We start from the raw sequence: 21,128 nt of genomic DNA on the forward strand, positions 1-21,128 counted from the left end.
TTTAAAGGCCTAATATGACAGCACGCAGCCTGTGTAATGTTTCAGCAAAGAAAAATGAATATTAATGCAGTCAGTGTCTGAGAGCTACTTGGCCGTTCTGACGACAGTGCAGTTTTGTGAATTAACTGAGAAAATAAAAGAATCCAGGAATTCAACAAATAATATTTTACATTATTGTCAAGTTACGTAAATATTACAGTTCTGTACTGTTGTGGTATAAGAGCACATCTGTGTCCTAATATATAATCATTTATAATATTTCATAGTTTCTTTTTCTTTCATTCTCTCTTTCTTTCTTTTCTTGATAATAAACTCTTTTAGTTTTGTTTTTATGTTTTAACTTTGTGACTAACACTGTAAGATACCCAGCAAATAAACTTGCGTTTTCAGTTTTAGTGTGTAGTTTTTGTTTTATTTTACTGCGTGATACAAAGCGTATTTGCAATTTTAGTTCAATAAAATAGCTTCAATACATGTTATATGGTATTACTAACGTCTTACACTCTGAACAGTGTAAGTTTGACCGTAACATTTAGCCTATTTGCCCAAACAAAGCCATATGTTGTAGCTCAGGCTTTCTTGATGTAACAAATGCGTAGAGCTTAGTGCTGTTTTTTAGGCAAAGGAAGTGCATAAATTCCACTGTGTGACATATAGTAACTGGAATTTGATGAGCTGCCTCATGTGTTTTTGTCTTCCCTTCAATTTCCGAGAGATGACATGACCTCTGTTGAACCTGCCGGTCTAATAAACGGCGCTGTCTGGTGTGTAGGACCCAGCGAAAAAGGGAAGCTCCCGGTGAGAACTGAGGACTGAGAGAGAGAGAGAGAGAGAGAGAGAGAGAGAGAGAGAGAGAGAGAGAGAGAGAGAGAGAGAGAGAGAGAGAGAGACTCCTCCTCGTCTCCGGTGTCAAACTTGACATCAGCCTCTGAGCCGAGAATGGTAACTTGTGTCGGAACAGAAGCCCTCACATGAGTGGCATGCTTCATGGAGTTATGTACCTTGCTTTGCCCCCTCAACTGCTATCATGGATTGCAAAACCTTAATACTTTTCCTTTTTCTCTTCACGTTTATTTCCAGCGCAGAATTCATTATTCATCCGTCCAATGAAGGTAAGATAACGTCTGGAGTGCGAGACATATAATACCTCATCTCTGCTTATACTGTAGCGTGTGATAGACTCTGTCTTTATTGACTTGCGCTGGACCAGACAGGGTTTTTATTTTTATTTTCTGCTCAGCGTTGACGGGAAACATGAAATCGAAGTGAATAGTTACCTGCTTTACCTCCGAAGCTCATCCAACAAGCCGCGGCGAATTCGATCATATTGGTTAAACGCCCGCTCGTTCACTTTCTGTCAGAGCTGCTGCTCCAAATGAACCGATTTATTGTGCGAATCAATAATATCGCAGTTCTGCGTGAGACGCATTGAATTGCTTGCGCGGGAAATATATACAAAGATGTCGCTGCAAAATCAACTTTTAGTATTGTTTATTATTGTTTGATAGGGCCACTTGAGATACATGATCAAAACGTGTATTGAAACGATCGATCGGTTGGGAGAGCACGAACGCGCAACGACTGAGCGCGAAATCCAGTCCGAAAATCAACTGAGCACACCGCGTAATCTTAAAATACGCTATTTGTGTAAAGACTCTTTGTGCGTTTGATGCATTTGTAATTTCTTCGTAATTAAGAAACTGCTAACATTAAATTTATTTTGCACGGAGTCTAGCTATAAGACATATTTACATGCGCTGTAAGTTTGTGCACCGAGTTTATTCAGTTACACTGCGCTTGAAATACGTCAAAGTTATTGGATGTACTTTGCTTCAAATGCGCCTTTCGGGTAAGCAGATTTTTACCTTAGACAATCGGGTGTCTGACACTTAGGCGAGTAGCCTATTCTTCTTTATGCATTTTTATATATTTATTTATGCATTCACTTAAAGCAATACACGTTGGTGTTAACTTAAAGCATATTTTGAAGTGTTTATCTTGCCATTATAAGCTGCTTACAGTTGCGGGTGTTTTTTTTATAAATATTACCCAGAAATAACAGGTCACATCAGAGGTTATTGGTGCCGATGTTGTACAGTTATCTCAGTTATCTAATCCTAATCAAACGATTAGTTATTAACTTATTAGCTTAAACATATTGGGACGTGTGTTGCTTTTTTATTTTTAATTTTCAGTAATATGTGGCCGTTTGGATAATCTGCACAACTACTGTAAAGGCCTAGAAACTAATGAGATTTAAAATAAAGTGATTAAGTGAAAGCAGCCTACGACCAAAACATTCGTTAAAGTAAGTAACTTAAAAATCCTAAGCCTATAAAAGTTAGCTGCAAAACGGTTGTTATTTCTAGGACACTGTATTTTTGTTTTGACATCTGAACGTCCTTTGTGAAACACTTACAGAAGCGGCGGGACCGAGATATAGGCCCTAAATAACGGATATGTTTTATTTCTTTTCATTATTTGCTTAAAATGCATGTTTACCCCTTCTGCATGTGTTTAGATCACAGTTATTAACATTATTTGTCCCGTTCAGAGTTGTAAACTTTTTTTCTGTAGTCGTAGAGAAAATAAAGAGACGTGAGACTTGATATCTTTGCGTAAATCCCCTCTATACTAATTACAAAAGTTGCCGTCGGTATCGTCACATATTCGATATATAGGCCTGTTTATTAGCATTTCCAAAACTTCAGGAGCTTTAGGGTTGGCCTAATTAGAAAGAGAGAGAGAGACATATTCGTTGATCTTATTCAGCTATACAGAAGATGGAAAGATCCGTTTAGTGTTGTGACTTTATGTTCGAGATGAAACAAACGTTCAGGCCTGTTTGCTATTATTGGATTTAGAATAGGTATTTTTGCATCAGAGTGTCTTTGTTGAAAGATAAGATGTGCTCATATGCTGTCAACTCAAAGGTGGGCGATCTGTCTGATGTTACATGATGTTTTAGCTGTCTGTTCTGTGAAGCAGAGCGGCTTTTCTCTCTTATTGTGATTTATGGGTTGTGAATTACCTTTTGCTGAAAAAGTATGTAATGGGACGTGTTTTTCACCAGAGAGTGTCAGTATAGAGCCGCAGCTATTGATATCATTTGGAGCAAAGTGCTTTTTTACAGCTTGCAGCCACCTAATCAACTCAAGTGTGCTGTTTATTATGTACTTATATGATTTGAATGAATAAAATAGTAGGTTTATTTTTGTATTAGCTAATATTGAACGTGCTAAGCGTCAGAGGCCAATTCAATGACCTTTAGGAAATCGCGGCTCACCTCCCGAAATGCATTTATTGACGATTGAATTATGCTTTGTTAGATGTTCAGCTATACATGTTCATATTAAAACCCTTTCTTAGAATAGTACATATAGACAACGAGCATTAATTCAGAACAGAAATGTTATGAGACTCATAAATCCTTTCAGAGACAGTATGTGATTGAAGTTATATATCAATGCGAAGCGAGACTCATTAGCTGGTCTATTCCACCCTATTTTTTTTTTTTTTTTCCAGGAAATAAACTCTACTGAAGTTTGGAATTTATTCATCTTTATTTATTTATTTCACTTTAATAATATTTAATTACATAACTTTCATTGGCTAACATACCCCAGAACTGTTGTTTGACCCGATAGGAATTTGACGCGTTCTTCTCTTCGGGCTGAAATGGGCCGATTTACTACATGGGCCGTGCACTTTAACCCTTAACATCAGGTCGTAAAATAGCAGTAATACTAATCAAAACTTTAAAGTAAAGTCTTTATTGCCTGTAATGTATTTTAATACCTAAATCTTTGTAGAGCGCACCTCATTGCGACCTCATTAGTGTCGGTCACCTTGTGTGTTTTAGCATATGCGTCTTTAAGGATAGATAGATAAAATATAAGCCCGAAACACGTTACTATGTCAATTTAATTTAATTGAGCAAAATTAATCATCAGACTAAAATTTGAAAGCTACAGCTGGCAGAATTTGATTTTTAAACGATTAGAAAGTTGGGGGACAATATAAGTACTTTGCGTTACTTAACTATAGCCTACACCGTCAATAAACAACACCCACGTATAATAATAATAATAATAACAACAACAACAACAACTAAATAATTAAATAAATAAATATTTATTAACTGACCAGTTGACCTCTGTATTTTAGTTAGTAGTACTGTGGTTTAATTTAGGTATTTTCTGAAAATCCGTGCAGCACAGTAAGAGTCTAAAAATATTCTTGACTATTTTTACTGCATTTTTCCTATGTGCTGTGTTTGAAAACAACAAAGTAACTTGAAGCCTACTTACACTCTCCAACAGATAGACACAGCATTTTTTTTTTAAATCTATGTATTTTCTCTTATTATTTCTCCCATTTTTCAAATGCAGATTATGTTCTGTTGAGACTGCTAACAGCAAATAGGATTTTTTTCAAACTTAAAATATACACATTAAACTTTACTGGTTTAAAGTTTATTTAATAAATAGTGACAATTTTCTTAATTGGTAGCAGTGTGTTTAATGCCAGTGTAATGTTTCATTTTTTTAAACAATCAACACATGGCAGGAAAAAAAAGGGGGGGGGGTTGATATGATCTTTTTTTTGGATCTGGGCACACTGCCTAGTGAAACATACTTCTGTTTAAAGAAGCAAATTAATTTTTCTGCCATTTAGCTTGGCCTGTGTGTGTCACGTTTGTGGTGGGCAAACTTTTGGGAGCAAGTCTAGTGTAATGCATATCGCCTATCCCATCGTCCGTGCTCAAGACAGACGTTTTTCCGAGCATGTGGGATCACAGCGAACAGTTGACCACATCCTTACACGCCGATTTCATCTAAAACAAAAGTCTCGCTAAAATATCTCAGGAAATCTTCACAAAGCCGATCACTTCTAAAACAGAGCATCTGCCAAAAACATAAATATAGATGTAAACGAATCACAATTATGGAAGGTTTCCATTTTCTAACTTGTGGCCAAGATGGCGCAGTATGCAAGCCACAACGCTCCGCTTGCTCCGACTACGTGATGGCAGCACGACATGGTGTGGTGTGATGTCATGGTGCACTAGTTTCCAGATGGGACGTCTAATGTTTTTTTGCGAGTGATGTTACTTTTTAGACATTTTAGAAATTTGCTTACACACACAAATGCATAGAGTATCACCAGTATTGCAGTAACATGCATGGTCGTGCTGATCGGTGGATTTTGGACGGAAATGGTGGACAGAAAAGCTGTAAGCATTCGGAGGGGCTGAGGCAGACACCCTGAGACTTGACTGAATTATTCATGGCGTAGAGGTTAATACTTCACTGCCATCGTGCCACTATGGGCGGAAGCTTCAATCAGGCTGCAAGACCTGCAGTTTGCTATTGTTTTTCTATTTGATTGTGTTTATTTTTGGTTTTTCGGATAGTTGAGTTGGGGAATTAGTAAATTCAGAGCGTCAAATCTCGACAGCTCTTGAATATAAAACCCAAAATGTGGTTTGACTAGTAAGGAAGCCATAAATCATAAAACTTAAGGCGCAAGTGGTGACTTCTCAGAAAGGTTTTGGGGTTCGTGACGACCCTTAGTGAAGGTAGGCCAGCTGCAGGGGAGAAAAGGGATCAGCAGTGGATATTTTGGACACACATATCGCGGCCTCTTGTTCTCACTCGAAAATCCTTTGAAAATAATCCGCCATGTGTCTCATACACCCACAGTCAGATTTTAATAAAGCCAGGCATCAGCTTCGCTGCTCTCCGAGGACCCGGCGGTTCTGAGGTGTTCAGACACCTGACTCTCATCTTAATTCAATAACAGATTTAATTAACTACCTGAGAGGTGAAGAGGAGGGTGAGAAGGCAAGGCAGTGTGCCATTCACGGGCCATATGGTTCTCTTAGACCCATGCAAATCTTATTCAGATCGTAATCGACAGCCGTGGTCACAGATATGTTTAAGGTTAGTGGCTGTTTTCCCGCGAGCGATGTGTTCTTATTGCCTGAAACACAGTGAAATCTTAAGAATTATGTGACAAGGCAATTATAAAAGGGTGATTTGTAACACACTAAGTTTTGTAACAAACAAGATGTTGGAGTGATTAAACTTATTCAGCATGTGGGTTGTTGTCGCATAACATCCGATTTTCTTTTAAGACAATTAAAAAATTTGTAGGAAATATGTTTTTTATTTTACATTTTATTTTATTTTATTTTCACTAGTTAATTTTACATGGTCCTGCATTGTCATTAATTATTTTTTCAAAGTATTTTTCAGCGAAATTCAGTGTAGTCTGTAATTACAAGGTAATAAACGCTGCTTTCTTTTTTTAATAGCTTAAAATGAACTTTTACAACAGTGCATTTCATCTTACCTAAAGTATTTCATGTCAAATACCCATAATATGACGTGAAACTGAAATTATGATGCCCTTCACATTAGATATCTTAAGTATAGATATACATTTAAATTCAAAGGCATCAAAGTTTCACTTTTGTATCATATTTTGGGTAACTGACATTAAATACTGTAAGTATAGATCTCCGTTTATCCGTCATATGATATATAAGTGAAAATATGATGCCTTTGAACTGAAATACGTATCTATACTTATAGCATTTAAGGTAAATTACATATAATATTATATGCAAGTGAAATTATGATGCTTTTAACATTACATCCCATAAGTGTAGAGATGCATTTAATTTCGAAGGCATCATAATTTCACTTTTTTATCATATTATGGGTAACTGACATTAAATACTGTAAGTATAGATATCTGTTTGAATTCTGTTAGCCACAATATTATATAAAAGTGAAAATATGATGTCTTTGAATTTAAATGCATATCTTTACTTACCATATTTAATGTCAGTTTACTCATAATACAATATAAAAGTGTAATTATGATACTTTAAAATGAATTGCATATCTATATTTTTATGTCAATTACTCATTATAGGATATAAAATTGAAATTATGATGCCTGTGACATTAACTACCATAAGTATAGATATACAAATTTAAAAGCATCATAATTTCACTTTTTTATATCATATTATAAGTAATTGACATTAAATACTCTAAGTATAGATATCTGTTTAAATTCTGTTACCCATAATGCTATAGAAAAATGAAAATATGATGCCTTTGAATTAAAATACATATCTATATTTGTAGTATTTAATGTCAGTTACTCATGATACAACTTAAAAGTGAAATTATGATATATTTCAATGAATTGCATATCTATACTTCATTGTCAGTTACTCATAATATGATATGAAAGTGAAATTATGATGTCTTTGAATGTAAATGCATATCTATACTTACAGTATTTAATATCAGTAACAACATAAAAGTATAAAAGTGAAATTCCGATACATTTGAATGAACTGCATATCTATACTTATTTTATGATACGAAATTGAAATTATGATGCCTTTGACATTAAATACCATAAGTATATATATGAAATTCATTCCAATGTATCATACTTTCATGTATATATATATATACACACACTTATATATACACTTATATATATACAGATATATGACACAGATATATTATCCATAATATTATAGAAAAGTGAACGTATGATACTTTTGAATTTAAATACATATCTTTGCTTACAGTATTTAATATCAGTTACTCATGATACAATATAAAAGTGAAATTATGATACATTTGAATGAATTTCATATTTATACTTTAATGTCTGTTACTCATACAATATAAAATTTAAATTATGATGCCTTTGAATTCAAATGCATATCTGTACTTGAAGTATTTAATATTAGTTACTCATAATACAACATAAAAGTGAAATTATGACATTTGAATTTAAATATGTATTTATATTTATAGTATTTAATGTCAGTTACTCATAATATGATATAAAAGTGATGAAAAAGTAATTATGATAATTACTAATGTAATTTCACCTTCTGTATCATATTATGGAAGCTGATGTTAAATACTGTAAGTATAGATATCCGTCTAAATTCTGTTACTCATAATATGATACAGAAGTAAAAATATGCTGCCTTTGATTTTTAAATGCATATCTTTACTTACAGTATTTAAAGTCATTTACTCATAATACAGTATAAAAGTGAAATACATTTGAATTTAAGTGCATATCTATACTTATAGTATTTAATTTCAGTTGCTCATAACACAATATACAAGTGAAAATATTATACATTTGAATGTCATTTTTTTAACTCTAGGCTGATAGACGTAATGGGGCAGTTTTAGAACAGACTTCTTGTCTATTTTGTTAAATTCAATATTATGATCTCAATGTAAATATATATGTACTACTATTACTGTTGGCACATTAGTGTTATTTTTGTAGTAATTTATGAGTCGTAAAGAAAAATCTGGCTGATATTACAGCTGCGCCGTACTAAAAGTTGCTTCCCCTAAATATGTAATTCATCATTAGTGACGTAACCATTACCTTTCACACTGAGCTGTTATTAGATAGTTTGTGAATGAAACATTATCTTTGTCTCTTTTTCACCACTGTTAATGTGTGTGATCAATGTGCCATGTGCTGAGGGAAGGAAAACAATCGCTAGTAGTGCAGAGATGATACATTAGAGAGACGGAAAGCCCTTTGGCGGCCTGTGGTTGGAATCCTAGATGATTGTCTCGCTCCTGTATTGATTTACCTATTTGGTCTGGTGCGGTCGGTTGGACGAGATGGCCGTTGGATCAGCTGTTCATAATCAGTCCTTTGTTTTGTGCTTGATGCTACACTTTCGGCGGAGAGGGTGGGAATGGCGTTGGCTGTGATTTCCGGCTCGTACAGCTGCAGAAATCGCCTCACCCATGTACTGTAGCTTTCTAATTTTATGGTCTCAAATTTCCCCGGTCGGCTCAATTTGAGATGCGGGCTCGGCTCATTGAGAAATTTAAATTGGAAGCAACGGAGCTGGATGTGAGCTGCCATTATCTGACATAAGCAGATAGCTTTATTATAGTTAATAGGGATCATCTACAGTATGGGAACAGCCAGCTGTTTGGCTAGCGCTCAGGTGCGCTGCTGTTTTCTGCTGGAATTTGATAATGGGGTCTGTAACAGACTCTCACTGGAGTCACTGGAAGACTGGAAGTCAAAATTATGCACTTGACTGAATGTATGCTTCTCATGATCTTAAAAAAATGTTTGAAATGAGTTCGGTAGAAAAACAGGCTAATACAAATCATCCCAGTTCACAAATTTCTTTACAATACTGAACATGAATTTTTAAATGAAATAATGAAACGAAATGAAATTATTTAAAATATAATTTCCATGAATACATTTACTAATTAATATGTAAATAGTAAAAATGAAATTACAAAACAACATTTTTAAATTTATTATAATTTCCATTTATAATATAAATGAATACATTTACTAATTAATATTTCATTTAATTATTTAAAATATAATTTCCATTAATAAATTTACTAATTAATAAATAGTAAAAATTGCCCTGGTGTGTGAATGTCTTTATACAACAACATTTTTCATTTAATTTCATTTTATTAATTTGTAATATAAACTGAATAATCAATCACATAAATTATTCTAGTTTCTCTAAAAAAACTGAAAATGTAATGTAATTTAATTTAATTTACATAACAACATCAATTCATTTACAAATTTTATTCCATTTCATTAATTTATATTATAAATTGAATAATCAGTCGTATATATTATTCTAGTTTTTCTAAAAACATACAGTTGTAATTTAATTTTAATTCATTTAATTTCATGTCTTTACAAAACAAAATTTTTCATTTTATTTCTGTTCATTTTATTTCATTTTTGTCATTTCATTAATTTATATTATAATCGGAATAATCAATCATATACATTTTTCTAGTTTCTCTAAAAAACTGAAAATTTAATTTAATTTACATAACAACTTCAATTCATTTACAAAACAACATTTTTATTCCATTTCATTCATTTATATTATAAATTGAATAATCAGTCATATATATTATTCTAGTTTTTCTAAAAAACTACAATTGTAATTTAATTTAAATTCATTTGATTTAATGTCTTTACAAAACAACATTTATTTTTATTTAATTTCAACAATTTGTATAATAAATTGAATAACCAATCATATAAATTATCCTAGTTTCTCTAAAAAAAACCTAAAATTTTAATTTAATTTAATAAACAAACAAACAAACAAATACATACATTTTATAATACAAATTTTATAATAATCATTATTATTATTAATAAAATAAATATGCAATATGGCTGAAACAAATGATAAATTTAAACAATGAGAAAAATGTGAATTTAAATACTTCATGAAGTTGTCCAGTGGTTAACACTTTTGTTTACCAAATTTTAATAAATAAAATGTGTGTTATTTTATCATTTTAATGACCTTACTATTGTTCTAAAATGTGAAATATGAAAATAGATATTATAGAATGAGTAAGTGTCCAAATTTATGACTGGTATAGGAACAAATTTCTCATGTTTCGAAGGTGTATTGGCCCTGATTTGGACATCATGTCACGCTTTGTGATAAGAAAATAAACGCTGGCATTAAAGTATACGTTTCTAGGCACTTTTAGAAAAGCGAGGTTTATGTCATCCGTGTCCCATATGTCCATTTGTGGTTGGTGCTGGATGTTTTCTGGCCATTGCTGTAGGGAGAATGAGTGACACAGCTATTAGCAGGGGCCGTAGACGCCATGCTGAGTGGCCCACATGTCATCTGGGATTATGCGTTTACTGTACGCCGACGGAGGCTTTTGTTCTCTCTCTTTGTGCCCGTAGAAGCCTTGCTCAATCAAACAGGAGGCGTTGTTATGAGAGCAGGAGACACTGAGATGTCAAGAGCTTGTCACGACCTTCTCCACTGTAGCACGCCATGCAGCCAGCCAGCCATTTTTAATAATGCAGTACTATTTCCTTGCAGTTCGCTCCCATTGTTTTAGCTTTCATTCTCTGTTGATTTTTATCTCAGTTGAGTTTTTGTTGTTGTCTCCTTAATTTTCATTTATTGGATCGGACAAGCGTTTGATATTGTGTTTAATAAAAATAAAAAATTTCTACACAAACAGAAATAAATATTGAATACAAAGGCAGGCGCATATTAAACAGTGTATGAGATAAATAAAACAATGACATCTGAGAATTTTCAAATATTTATATTGCACAAACAAGAAAACATTAATAAGCAAAATATGAATGGAAAATAAATATGTCCTATGTATGTATTTATTTTTAATGTATATTATTTATACACACAATATATTTTTTGAAATGTGGTGGAAAAAAATATATTTTATCATTAATAACTATAAATATATTGTTGTTGATTTATTTAATCTATTTATTTAGGATTGTATGTTATACTAAGAGTAATCTTGTTTATCATAGTGTTATATTTGTATAAATATTCAATAATGAATATTTAGAAAGTGAAATGTATCACGGTATTTACAAAATATTAAGCAACAAAAACTCAACATTTTAATGATAATAAGAACCATCATTTATAATTGAGCACTAGTAATAATTGATAATTAATGTGTACCAAATCAGCATATTAGAATGACACTGAAAACTGGAGTAATGATGCTGAAAATAAGCTTTAAAAACAAAATAAAATAAAAATAAAATAAAATAGTTCAATAATTAATATTTAGAAAGTGAGAAAGTGAAATAAAAATCGCAAAATAATATTTTAGGAGAGTTAACTGCAAAAGTGTTTCAGAACGAAATGTACTGTGAAAAATGGTATTACATAAATGTTTAGTCGTTTAATGAATTAAAGTTATTACATCATGTAGTATTTTACTGAGACTTTGTTTTAAGGTGACGTGTTTACGTTACATGTACTTTTAGTCATAACAGTAAAATATGTAATAATTAGTAACTAACCTTAACCCTAATCTTAACCTACTTGTAGTTGCTTAATATTACTCAATACTTATTTGTGTAATTACACAGTAACAACATCACCTTAAATGGGGTTAAATGTTTAAAAAAAAACAATCATGTTCTAGCTGTAATCTCTTATCAACACATCACTTTAAAATATTGAATCCTTTCAGGCTAGTGCTTGTCAGATAAAAGAAAGCATCTGTGATTTGTTCGTCTTGTTCGAGATCCCTATCGGTGAAATAGTAGTCTGAAACGCGACGGGTCAGACGTTAAAGATCCCGTCATGCTCGGGTTAACGAGGGTAAGTTTTCTTCGGCCGGCTAACTGAAAACCGAAAAATACTCGTTTGAAGGATGAGTCCGTTGACTCCATTGTTTGTTTAATTGGATTGTGGCATAAAGCGGTGCAGCTGAGTAAATACTGTGTTGATCGGGACGCTGCACACTGAGAGCCGTACGCCGGACCCGGGTGGACGTGTGGCGGGGGGTGAAACCGGATCTTACAAAGGGCTAACTGCTTATTTGTTTCTGTCTCCTTCTTTCTCCTTTTTCTACAGTTAACCTGTTGGACTCCAAAGCAAGCCAAGGGGAGCTGGGCTGGATATCATCCCCATCCCATGGGGTGAGTGCTGCAGACCTAATCCATATTTCTTACCGGAAAAGAAAAGAGATTTCGTGCTGTAAGGATGTTGTTGGGGAGCTGGAAAAGTGTGTGTAGTTTTAGGGGCATTTATAATTTGAGTTAAGTTTCAAAAAAAAAGATTTTTAATTATTTATTTATTTATTACATGAGACAAAGTAGAAACTAGTGAGAAACTAGTATCAGATGTGATTTTGTTTGGATAATTTACAAACAATTTAAGGACTTTACACTAAAATTAATTACATTTTAACTGATAAAATCAAAATTTTAATTTTTAAATTCTTATTCTTATAAACATATGCTACTGGTCAAAAGTATAAAATAATTTATTTTTTCATGTTTTTTAAAGTCTCTTATGCTCATCAAAGCTGCATTTATTTAATCAAAATACAATTAAAAAAAAATGTAATATTGTGAAATATTATTATGTTTTATAATAACTGTTTTCTGTTTTAATATAAGTTAAAATGTAATTTATTCCTGTGATGCAAAGCTGAATTTTCAGCATCATTACTCCAGTATTCATTGTCACATGATCCTTCAGAAATCATGCTAATATGATGATTTGCTGCTCAAAAAATATATTTCATATTTCTTAATATTTTCAGTGTTGAACACAGTTTGTGAAAAGAATCCTGAAAAGAAATGTATCATGGTATTTAGAAAATATTAAGCAACAAAAACTCAACATTTTTAATGATAATAAGAACCATTATTTACAACTGAGCACTAGTAAAAATTGATAATTAATGTGTCAGCATATTAGAATGATTTCTGAAGGATCATGTGACACTGAAAACTGGAGTAATGATGCTGAAAATAAGCTTTAAAAATAAAATAAAATAAAATAAAATAATTATTTAAAAATAAAATAAAATAAAATAAAATAAAATAATTATTCCAAACTTTTGACCAAATATATATATATATATATATATATATATAAATACAGACAACATATATTATAACATTGGTTAGCATAAGAGACTTTTTTCCCCAAAAACATGAAATAAAATAAAATAAAATAAAATAAAATAAAATACAATAAAATAAAATAAAATAAAATAAAATAAAATGATTATTCCAAACTTTTGACCATTAATATATACAAAAAAATACAGACAACATATATTATAACATTGGTAAGCATAAGAGACTTAAAAATAAATAAATAAATAAATAAAATAAAATAAAATTAAATTAAATTAAATTAAATTAAATTAAATTAAATTAAATTAAATTAAATTAAATTAAAATAATTATTCCAAACCATTTATATATTACAGACAATACAGACAACACATATTATAACATTAAAAAACGAGGTATGCGAATACTAAGCCCAAAGGTATGTTTTTCTTGTCAGCGTAGAGCAAGTCAAGGTACTTTATTTTTGTTGTCAAAACCTCAAGGTCGCAACTTCCGATTACAACCATGTTTATTTGTGGAGCTGTACAGGTATTGGTCTCAAGGGTTACTCGGACCAAACCGTTCTTTAAACTTTATTATGTGTTAAAATGACTTGCTGGCAGTTGCTAAAGGTAATCCAGTAATTTGTTCCATATAGCTGCCAAACCTTGTTTCCCCTCGTTCTTTTTTACTGTTGGCACCGTAAAACGTAAAGCTTTCCTTTCATAGAATCGAGGGGGAAGAATAAAAAGGGAAAGTAAAGAAAAACATGAAGCACAAAAACAAAAAGGTCATTTGCATTTTATATTAAGTGCTTTTTAATGTACAGTAGAGCACATTTATGGGAAAATTGAGTAATTGCGCTAATTTGCTAGATTAATTTCTAAACGTTCATAAGTTCAACAGAGAAAGCATCATTAATCTTTACAATATAGCCATAAAGGTGATTTAGAACGAAAAAGGAAATCCCTCGCAGATATGTGCTGAATGCTGTGGGATTTATTAAGTCGACGTGTAGCCCGTTGTCACGATTACAGCGAAGATCAGGTTCTCAAGGTGAATTAGCTCTAATTACTCAGGACTTCTCCCTAGTTTGAAGCGATAAGCATTTTGCCCTGAAAGCGATGCCCTCAAAAATGATTTCAAATAATGTGCCGCCGCAGCACTGACACTGACGGATGGGCCGCCCGCCTTCTGCCAGTGTAAGCACAAATGGGCCCGGTTAAAGCAAATTAAGAGCCAAAGCCCATCGGACGCTCCCTGTGCGGCCGCCCGCTCAGATAAGGCCAGTAAATATAAATCGGCCCTGCGCAGACAGCTCTTTAAACACGCAGCGCTGTTTATTACGGCCTCTCCAAATTGCATCAGGCCTCAGCCTGGGATTCATTACCCAGGGCAGTGGGATTACTCCGTCTGCGGCACGACTGCTCGTACGAACCGCCGCGATCTGCTGCGCTGCTCTCGAGGGCCCTGCGCGATTGTTCCTTGTGTTGGTGGAAAGCATCTTTGCTGTGGCGTCTGTGGAGACGCCGATTAGATCTTGATTGGTGGTTGTAGTTTTGGGGTTTGGAATGCCTCGTTTCTCAAAGTTGTTTTACCTCAGGAACAGAACGAGAAGTGCAAATGACTCTCGAACGCTGCCTTGGCTTGGCATCGGCATTGTTTTTAATTCCAGTTAAGATTTTTGAATGAATAACAGGATTGATCTGTCGCGTTGGGAGTATTGGTGGTTGTACCGGATAACAGGATAGAAATGTAAATATTCTGGGCTGCAAATACTTTTCATTGTTTTAAAATAATTTGATTTGGTTAGTGTAGCAGAACTTTAAAAAAAGGTAGGGTTAAGAACGGCAGTTGGGTTAAAAGTTTAACCCAACCTTCTGGGTAGTTTTTAATTCAACTATTGTTCAAAAATATATAATGGTATAATAGGTTGTGAATTTAAAAAAAACAAAAAAAAAAAACAAAACAAAAAAAAAACTACATATAATTATTAGAAGCATCAACAATAATCAAAAGACGAACATTTATTAATAAGCAGTTTTTAAAAAATATAATTTATTTTATTATTATTGAACTTAAGTAGGTTTATATCATGTTTATTGGGTTTATCACATGTATATCATGTAGTTATTTATGTATAAATATTCAAATAAAAATATTTAGAAAGCAGGAGAGTGAAATAAAAATGATGAAAGTTAAGTGTGAACATGCGCTAATAAATGTAAAATATATATATATTTATGTACTTTTTTTTGTAAATTTAAAAGAAAGAGAAAAAGAAAAAAAAAGGTGAAAAGAAAGAGAAACTTTTTCAGATAATATTAAACCAATTTCCTTGACTTCAGTAGAGTAACAAAATAAATCAAATTAAAGAAATAAAGAAATTAATTTAGCAAATTATTTCACTTTTCTCATACTATAAATTTTAAAGAAACTATTTATAGTTTCGTATAGTGTGTGTGTGTGTGTGTGTGTGTGTGTACTTGTTTTTGCTACATTGTGGGGACCAAATGTCCCCACAAGGATAGTAAAACCTGAAATTTTTGACATTGTGGGGACCCCACAATATTAAAAAATTATTAAAAATAGTAAATGATGTTTATCTGAAAGTGTAACGATGCAAACATGTTTTTTTTTTTTGTTTTTGTGAGGGCTAGGTTTAGGGTTAGGGTTGGGTTAGGGGATAGACAATATCGTTTGGTCAGTATAAAATCTATAGAAGTCTATGGAAAGTCCCCACAATTCACAAAAACAAACATGTGTGTGTGTGTGTGTGTGTGTGTGTGTGTGTGTCTAATTAACCTTATTTTGTAAATATATAAAATAAAATAACATAAAAAATAATTAAATTAAATAAAATTAAATAAAATAAAATAAAATAAAATTAAATTAAATTAAATTAAATTAAATTAAATTAAATTAAATTAAATTAAATATTCCCTCTTTTGGGGACATCCTCATTTGTAAAACCAGTTTTGTAAAAAAAAATAAAAATAAAAAATATAAAAAAATGTGTGTGTGTGTGCCTACTTAACCATATTTTGGAGATAAATAATAAAATAAAATAAAATAAAATAAATGTCCCCTCTTTTGGGGACATACTCATTTGTAAAAATCTGTTGAAATTGTAAAACTTTTTTTCAGTTTTCTCTGAGGGGTAGGGTTAGGATAAACTTTTTAATTAAATTAAATTAAATTAAATTAAATATTCCCTCTTTTGGGGACATCCTCATTTGTAAAACCAGTTTTGTAAAAAAAAAAATAAAAATAAAAAATATAAAAAAATGTGTGTGTGTGTGCCTACTTAACCATATTTTGGAGATAAATAATAAAATAAAATAAAATAAAATAAAATAAAATAAAATAAATGTCCCCTCTTTTGGGGACATACTCATTTGTAAAAATCTGTTGAAATTGTAAAACTTTTTTTCAGTTTTCTCTGAGGGGTAGGGTTAGGATAAACTTTTTAATTAAATTAAATTAAATTAAATTAAATTAAATGTCCCCTCTTTTGGGGATGTCCTCATTTGTTTTGTTTTTTTTTTTTTTTTGTTTTTTGTTTTTTATTTATTTATTTTTTTTTTTTTAATTGTAAAGTAATAAATTGGGTATTATTAATAAATAATACCCAAAAGTTAGCTAAATCTGACCAACTCCCTCTCTTTTTCTCTCTCTAAAAATAAATAAATTAATTAATTAATTTATTTATTAATTAAATTAAAAATAAAATAAAATAAAATAAAATAAAAGTGTATGTAATGTCCCTATTTAGATAAGCTAAGCACACATTAGATTCTAAAATTCTTCATTTTTCTATTTTTGTTTGTAATTTGATGAATGCACAACAATAGATTATTCATAACAGCTGAAGAAGTCATCTGTGCAAAAAGGAGTTAATGAAAACCCAAAGCAATAAAACTAATATAAGCCAGATTGTTTTGACTCAAACTTCATCAGCGTTCCATAATAACCTACTTCCTCGTTTTATTTTGCTCTGTAAAAATCTGGAGCAGAAGCCAGAAGATCTGCTGCATCACAGCATAATCGACTGAGACAAAGCAGGCAGCAAACACCAAATTTTCATTATGCGTTTCTGAAGTCACACTCTGCCAGCGCCTGCAGCGAAAGACAATATTTCCAACATGATGCTGAAACTCATTTAGTTTCCTCCCCCTGAAAGGAAACTGTGAAAGGTCTCCAGCTGTACAAAGTGCAAAGAAAACCCCCTCTATAAAGTTGGATTAGCACGTCATATGGCCGCAGCAGGGTGAGCGGCCAGCGCACAATGTGTTATGGTTTCTCTGTGGTAAAAGCTGTGATGAAAAGGTATTGACTGATAGGGTACAGTTGTCGCCGTGACCCAGTGCAAGAAATCATAGATGGTGAAGCACTTGTCATTTCGAGCATTTCCTGCTATATTGTGGGAATGGGGTGAGCTCACGGGCCTCCACGTATAAACATGAGCCTTTTTCAGTTTTCTTTTTGGAGTGATTTGTGTCTTCAGTTTAGTTTGGGAGGTGCGTTTCTTTGTAATATAATATGGATGAGTTTATGCTTCTTGAGCAGTGTTGGGTAAGCTGATTTGAAGCTGGAGCTTCTCAAAATACAAGCTACACAGAAATTAAAGCAATTTTGTAAGCTACACTTAAGTAGTTAGAAACACAACAAGCAACAAACAAAAGTAGATAGTTACACTGACTATGTAGGGTGGCAATATATATATATATTTTTAAATAGGTCTGATGATTTTCATTCTTCCTTTCTTTCTTTCTTTCTTTCTTTCTTTCTTTCTTTCTTTCTTTCTTTCTTTCTTTCTGTCTTTCTATTTTCTTCCTTTATTTGTTTCTTCCTTTCGTTTTAGATTTTCTAGAATTTTAATTGTTTTTTATTACTATAAATGTATTAATGATCTGCCTTCATTCGAAAATATATCTTTCTTTCTTTCTTTCTCTTTCTTTCTTTCTTTCTTTCTTTCTTTCTTCCTTTTTCCTTTCTAGATTTTGTTATTTTCTAGAATTGTAATTGATTTTTATTACTATAAATGTATTATTGATCTGCATTCATTTGACAATATTTTTTCTTTCTTCCTTTCTTTTTTCTTTATAGATTTTCTAGAACTGTCTTTCTTTCTTTCTAGATTTTTAGATTTTCTAGATTTTTAATAGATTTTCATTACTATAAATATATTAATTATCTGCCTTCATTTGAAAATATATCTTTCTTTTTCTTTCTTTCTCTTTCTATATTTTCTATATTTTCTAGAATTGTAATTGATTTTTATTACTATAAATATATTAATGATCTGCCTTCATTTGAAAATATATCTTTCTTTCTTTCTTTCTTTCTTTCTTTCTTTCTTTCTTTTTTTCTTTCTATTTCTTTCTTTCTCTTTCTATATTTTCTAAATTTTCTAGAATTGTAATTGATTTTTATTACTATAAATGTATTCATGATGTGCCTTCAAAATATTTCTTTCTTTCTTTCTGTCTCTCTTTCTTTCTGTCTCTCTTTCTTTCTTTTTTTCTCTCTCTTTCTAGATTTTCTAGAATTGTAATTGATTTTCATCACTATAAATGTATTAACGATCTGTCGCCATTTGAAAATTTATCATTCTTTCTTTCTTTCTTTCTTTCTTTCTTTCTTTCTTTCTGTCTTTCTTTCTTTCTTTCTTTTGCAGTCCCTTGCAGTGTTGGGCAAGTTACTCTGAAAATGTAATTAAATGACTGATTACTTATTACTCCTTTGAAAAGTAATCAAATTACTGTTCTGATTACTTTATTTCAAAAGTAATTAGTTACATTACTCGTTACGTTACTTTTTTCTGTACATCCACGAGATTCACGTGAAATAGTGAACTTGTGTGTTGCCTAACATCCCAACATAAATGCTCCGATAAAATATTTGTTATTAAAGCATCAGTATTCACAAAAAAGCAATAGGCTGCTGCGTGTCTATTTGCAGAATGCACGGTATTTCTGCCTATGCTTACGCCTGTTAATCGTTTTTGTTTTATGTAGTTGTTCTTGTTGCTTTTGTGCAATACATGAATAGCAATTAATTTGTTTTAGATATTTTATGTTTAGACAGTACTTGTGAAATTAATTCTTACTTAAGTTGGTCAGAAAGCACTCTAAAGTTCACCTAATTTCATTTAATATAAACTATAATACGTTTTCATTTTATTGTAAATAACATGCAGTTGAGTGTATGAACTCATTACATTCTGCTTGCACTGAAGCATATTCTCTAAAAGTATATTATTTTCTAAATACACACATATTATATTATAAGCACTCTTTTCAAAGCATGCAGAAGTAGGGACCAGAGCAGTTTTTTTAGTAACAATTTGCTAGCTTTTTTTCTTTTACTGATTTGCTTACATGAAGTGATTTCAGTAAAATGCATAATATTTCCCAACCGTTTATGAGAGAAGATTTTTCGACAGTGTTTGTGATTATTAAATCTTTTTGCAATACACTTTAATAAAACCCAGTGATCTAGTGTTTTGTCATGCTTCACTGTTACCCATGGGGAAAATAGCTTGTTACTAAAAACCTGCACTTTTGAAAACAGCTATGCTACTAAAAATTGAAATTAGGTTATTAAAGATGCTATTTTAGTTACCTGCACCCCAACACTGTCACTAAATAGGTGAAATCAATGTTGAATTCATTTAAATGGATTCCAAAAAAAATGAATAACAAAAGCTAGCATTAGCTTATCTTCAGTTAAATTGTGTCACTTACACTTTTGTTTCACTCAAAGTGTATATGGAGTGGTATTGAACCCTCTGAGCAGAGTCGTCTGAGCTCAGTCAGAGTTTTGTTTGTGTCAGTTAGTACAAATGCGTAGTTGACAGCGAGCAGCCATCTCCTCCAGATACTCATTTCCTCTGCTAGATCTCCTGTGTACACATAAGTACGTATTTTCCTCCATGCCCTCTCCGGCATCCTGGCGTTCTGACGCTAATGGAGTCCCCACGAACAGAATCCGCTCTAATTTTGTCCGTCCTAATGAAGAGAGCGAGATTCGATAGAGAAACCGCGCACCTATTCAGGAAATGTGCATGCGATGCCAGCCAAAGCCAGCAGTATATGTCAGTCTTCGCTAACTAATGCAATTCCATTGTAATACGAGCGAGAGGAGGATTATAATTTTATTACATATCTGTCTGAAACATAAGCTCTGCTCCACTTTGTCCACAAGTGCCAGGGAATCTATTAGTTTAAAGTACCAGTTGGCCTGTGTACACACTGAGCGTACACAGGGGGGAGTTGGGCCGCAGCCCTGCCAAATGTACCAACTGCTGATTTCCTCGTTTCTCTGCTGCTTTCCTTGCTGGAGGGGGATTACTATTGTAAAGTGATATTCGGAGAAACCTAAAGTCATCTTCGGTCTGCCCGTCGAGTGTTAAGTTGCAAAGCGCAAGGCTGACGTCTCCCGCTGTGGAGAAGGAAATACAGAGCGGTGTCGATCGTAGCCTGGCGCTCTTTGAGAAATCCACGCGGCCTTTAGAAGCTGCTGTCCGTAAAAGAGATATCCAGACTGGGTTTTTACAGTTTTTCCCTCTCTATAACCGGGTGGTATGTGTTATAAAGCGCAGTTATTTGAAGGAAATTGGCTTGGGCCTGTGATGATGTCATTCGTGGCAGCAGACAGTCCATGTAATA

The 21,128-nt window shown here is 32.3% G+C and overlaps 1 protein-coding gene across 2 annotated transcripts in view; it reads left to right on the top strand.

Annotated features, from left to right (window-relative positions):
• The first annotated feature begins 927 nt into the window (after positions 1-927).
• Positions 928-21,128, top strand: part of epha3 (eph receptor A3) — a 159,886-nt gene continuing 139,685 nt past the window's right edge. For both annotated transcript variants that reach the window (XM_051119278.1, XM_051119277.1), the window contains exons 1-2: positions 928-1,112; positions 12,461-12,525. In XM_051119278.1, coding sequence (XP_050975235.1) covers positions 1,028-1,112; positions 12,461-12,525 — 150 coding nt within the window. In that variant the 5' untranslated portion in view covers positions 928-1,027. The remainder of the gene's footprint in view (positions 1,113-12,460; positions 12,526-21,128) is intronic.

This window comes from Labeo rohita, chromosome 9, assembly GCF_022985175.1.
Source record: "Labeo rohita strain BAU-BD-2019 chromosome 9, IGBB_LRoh.1.0, whole genome shotgun sequence".
Taxonomy (NCBI): Eukaryota; Metazoa; Chordata; class Actinopteri; order Cypriniformes; family Cyprinidae; genus Labeo; species Labeo rohita.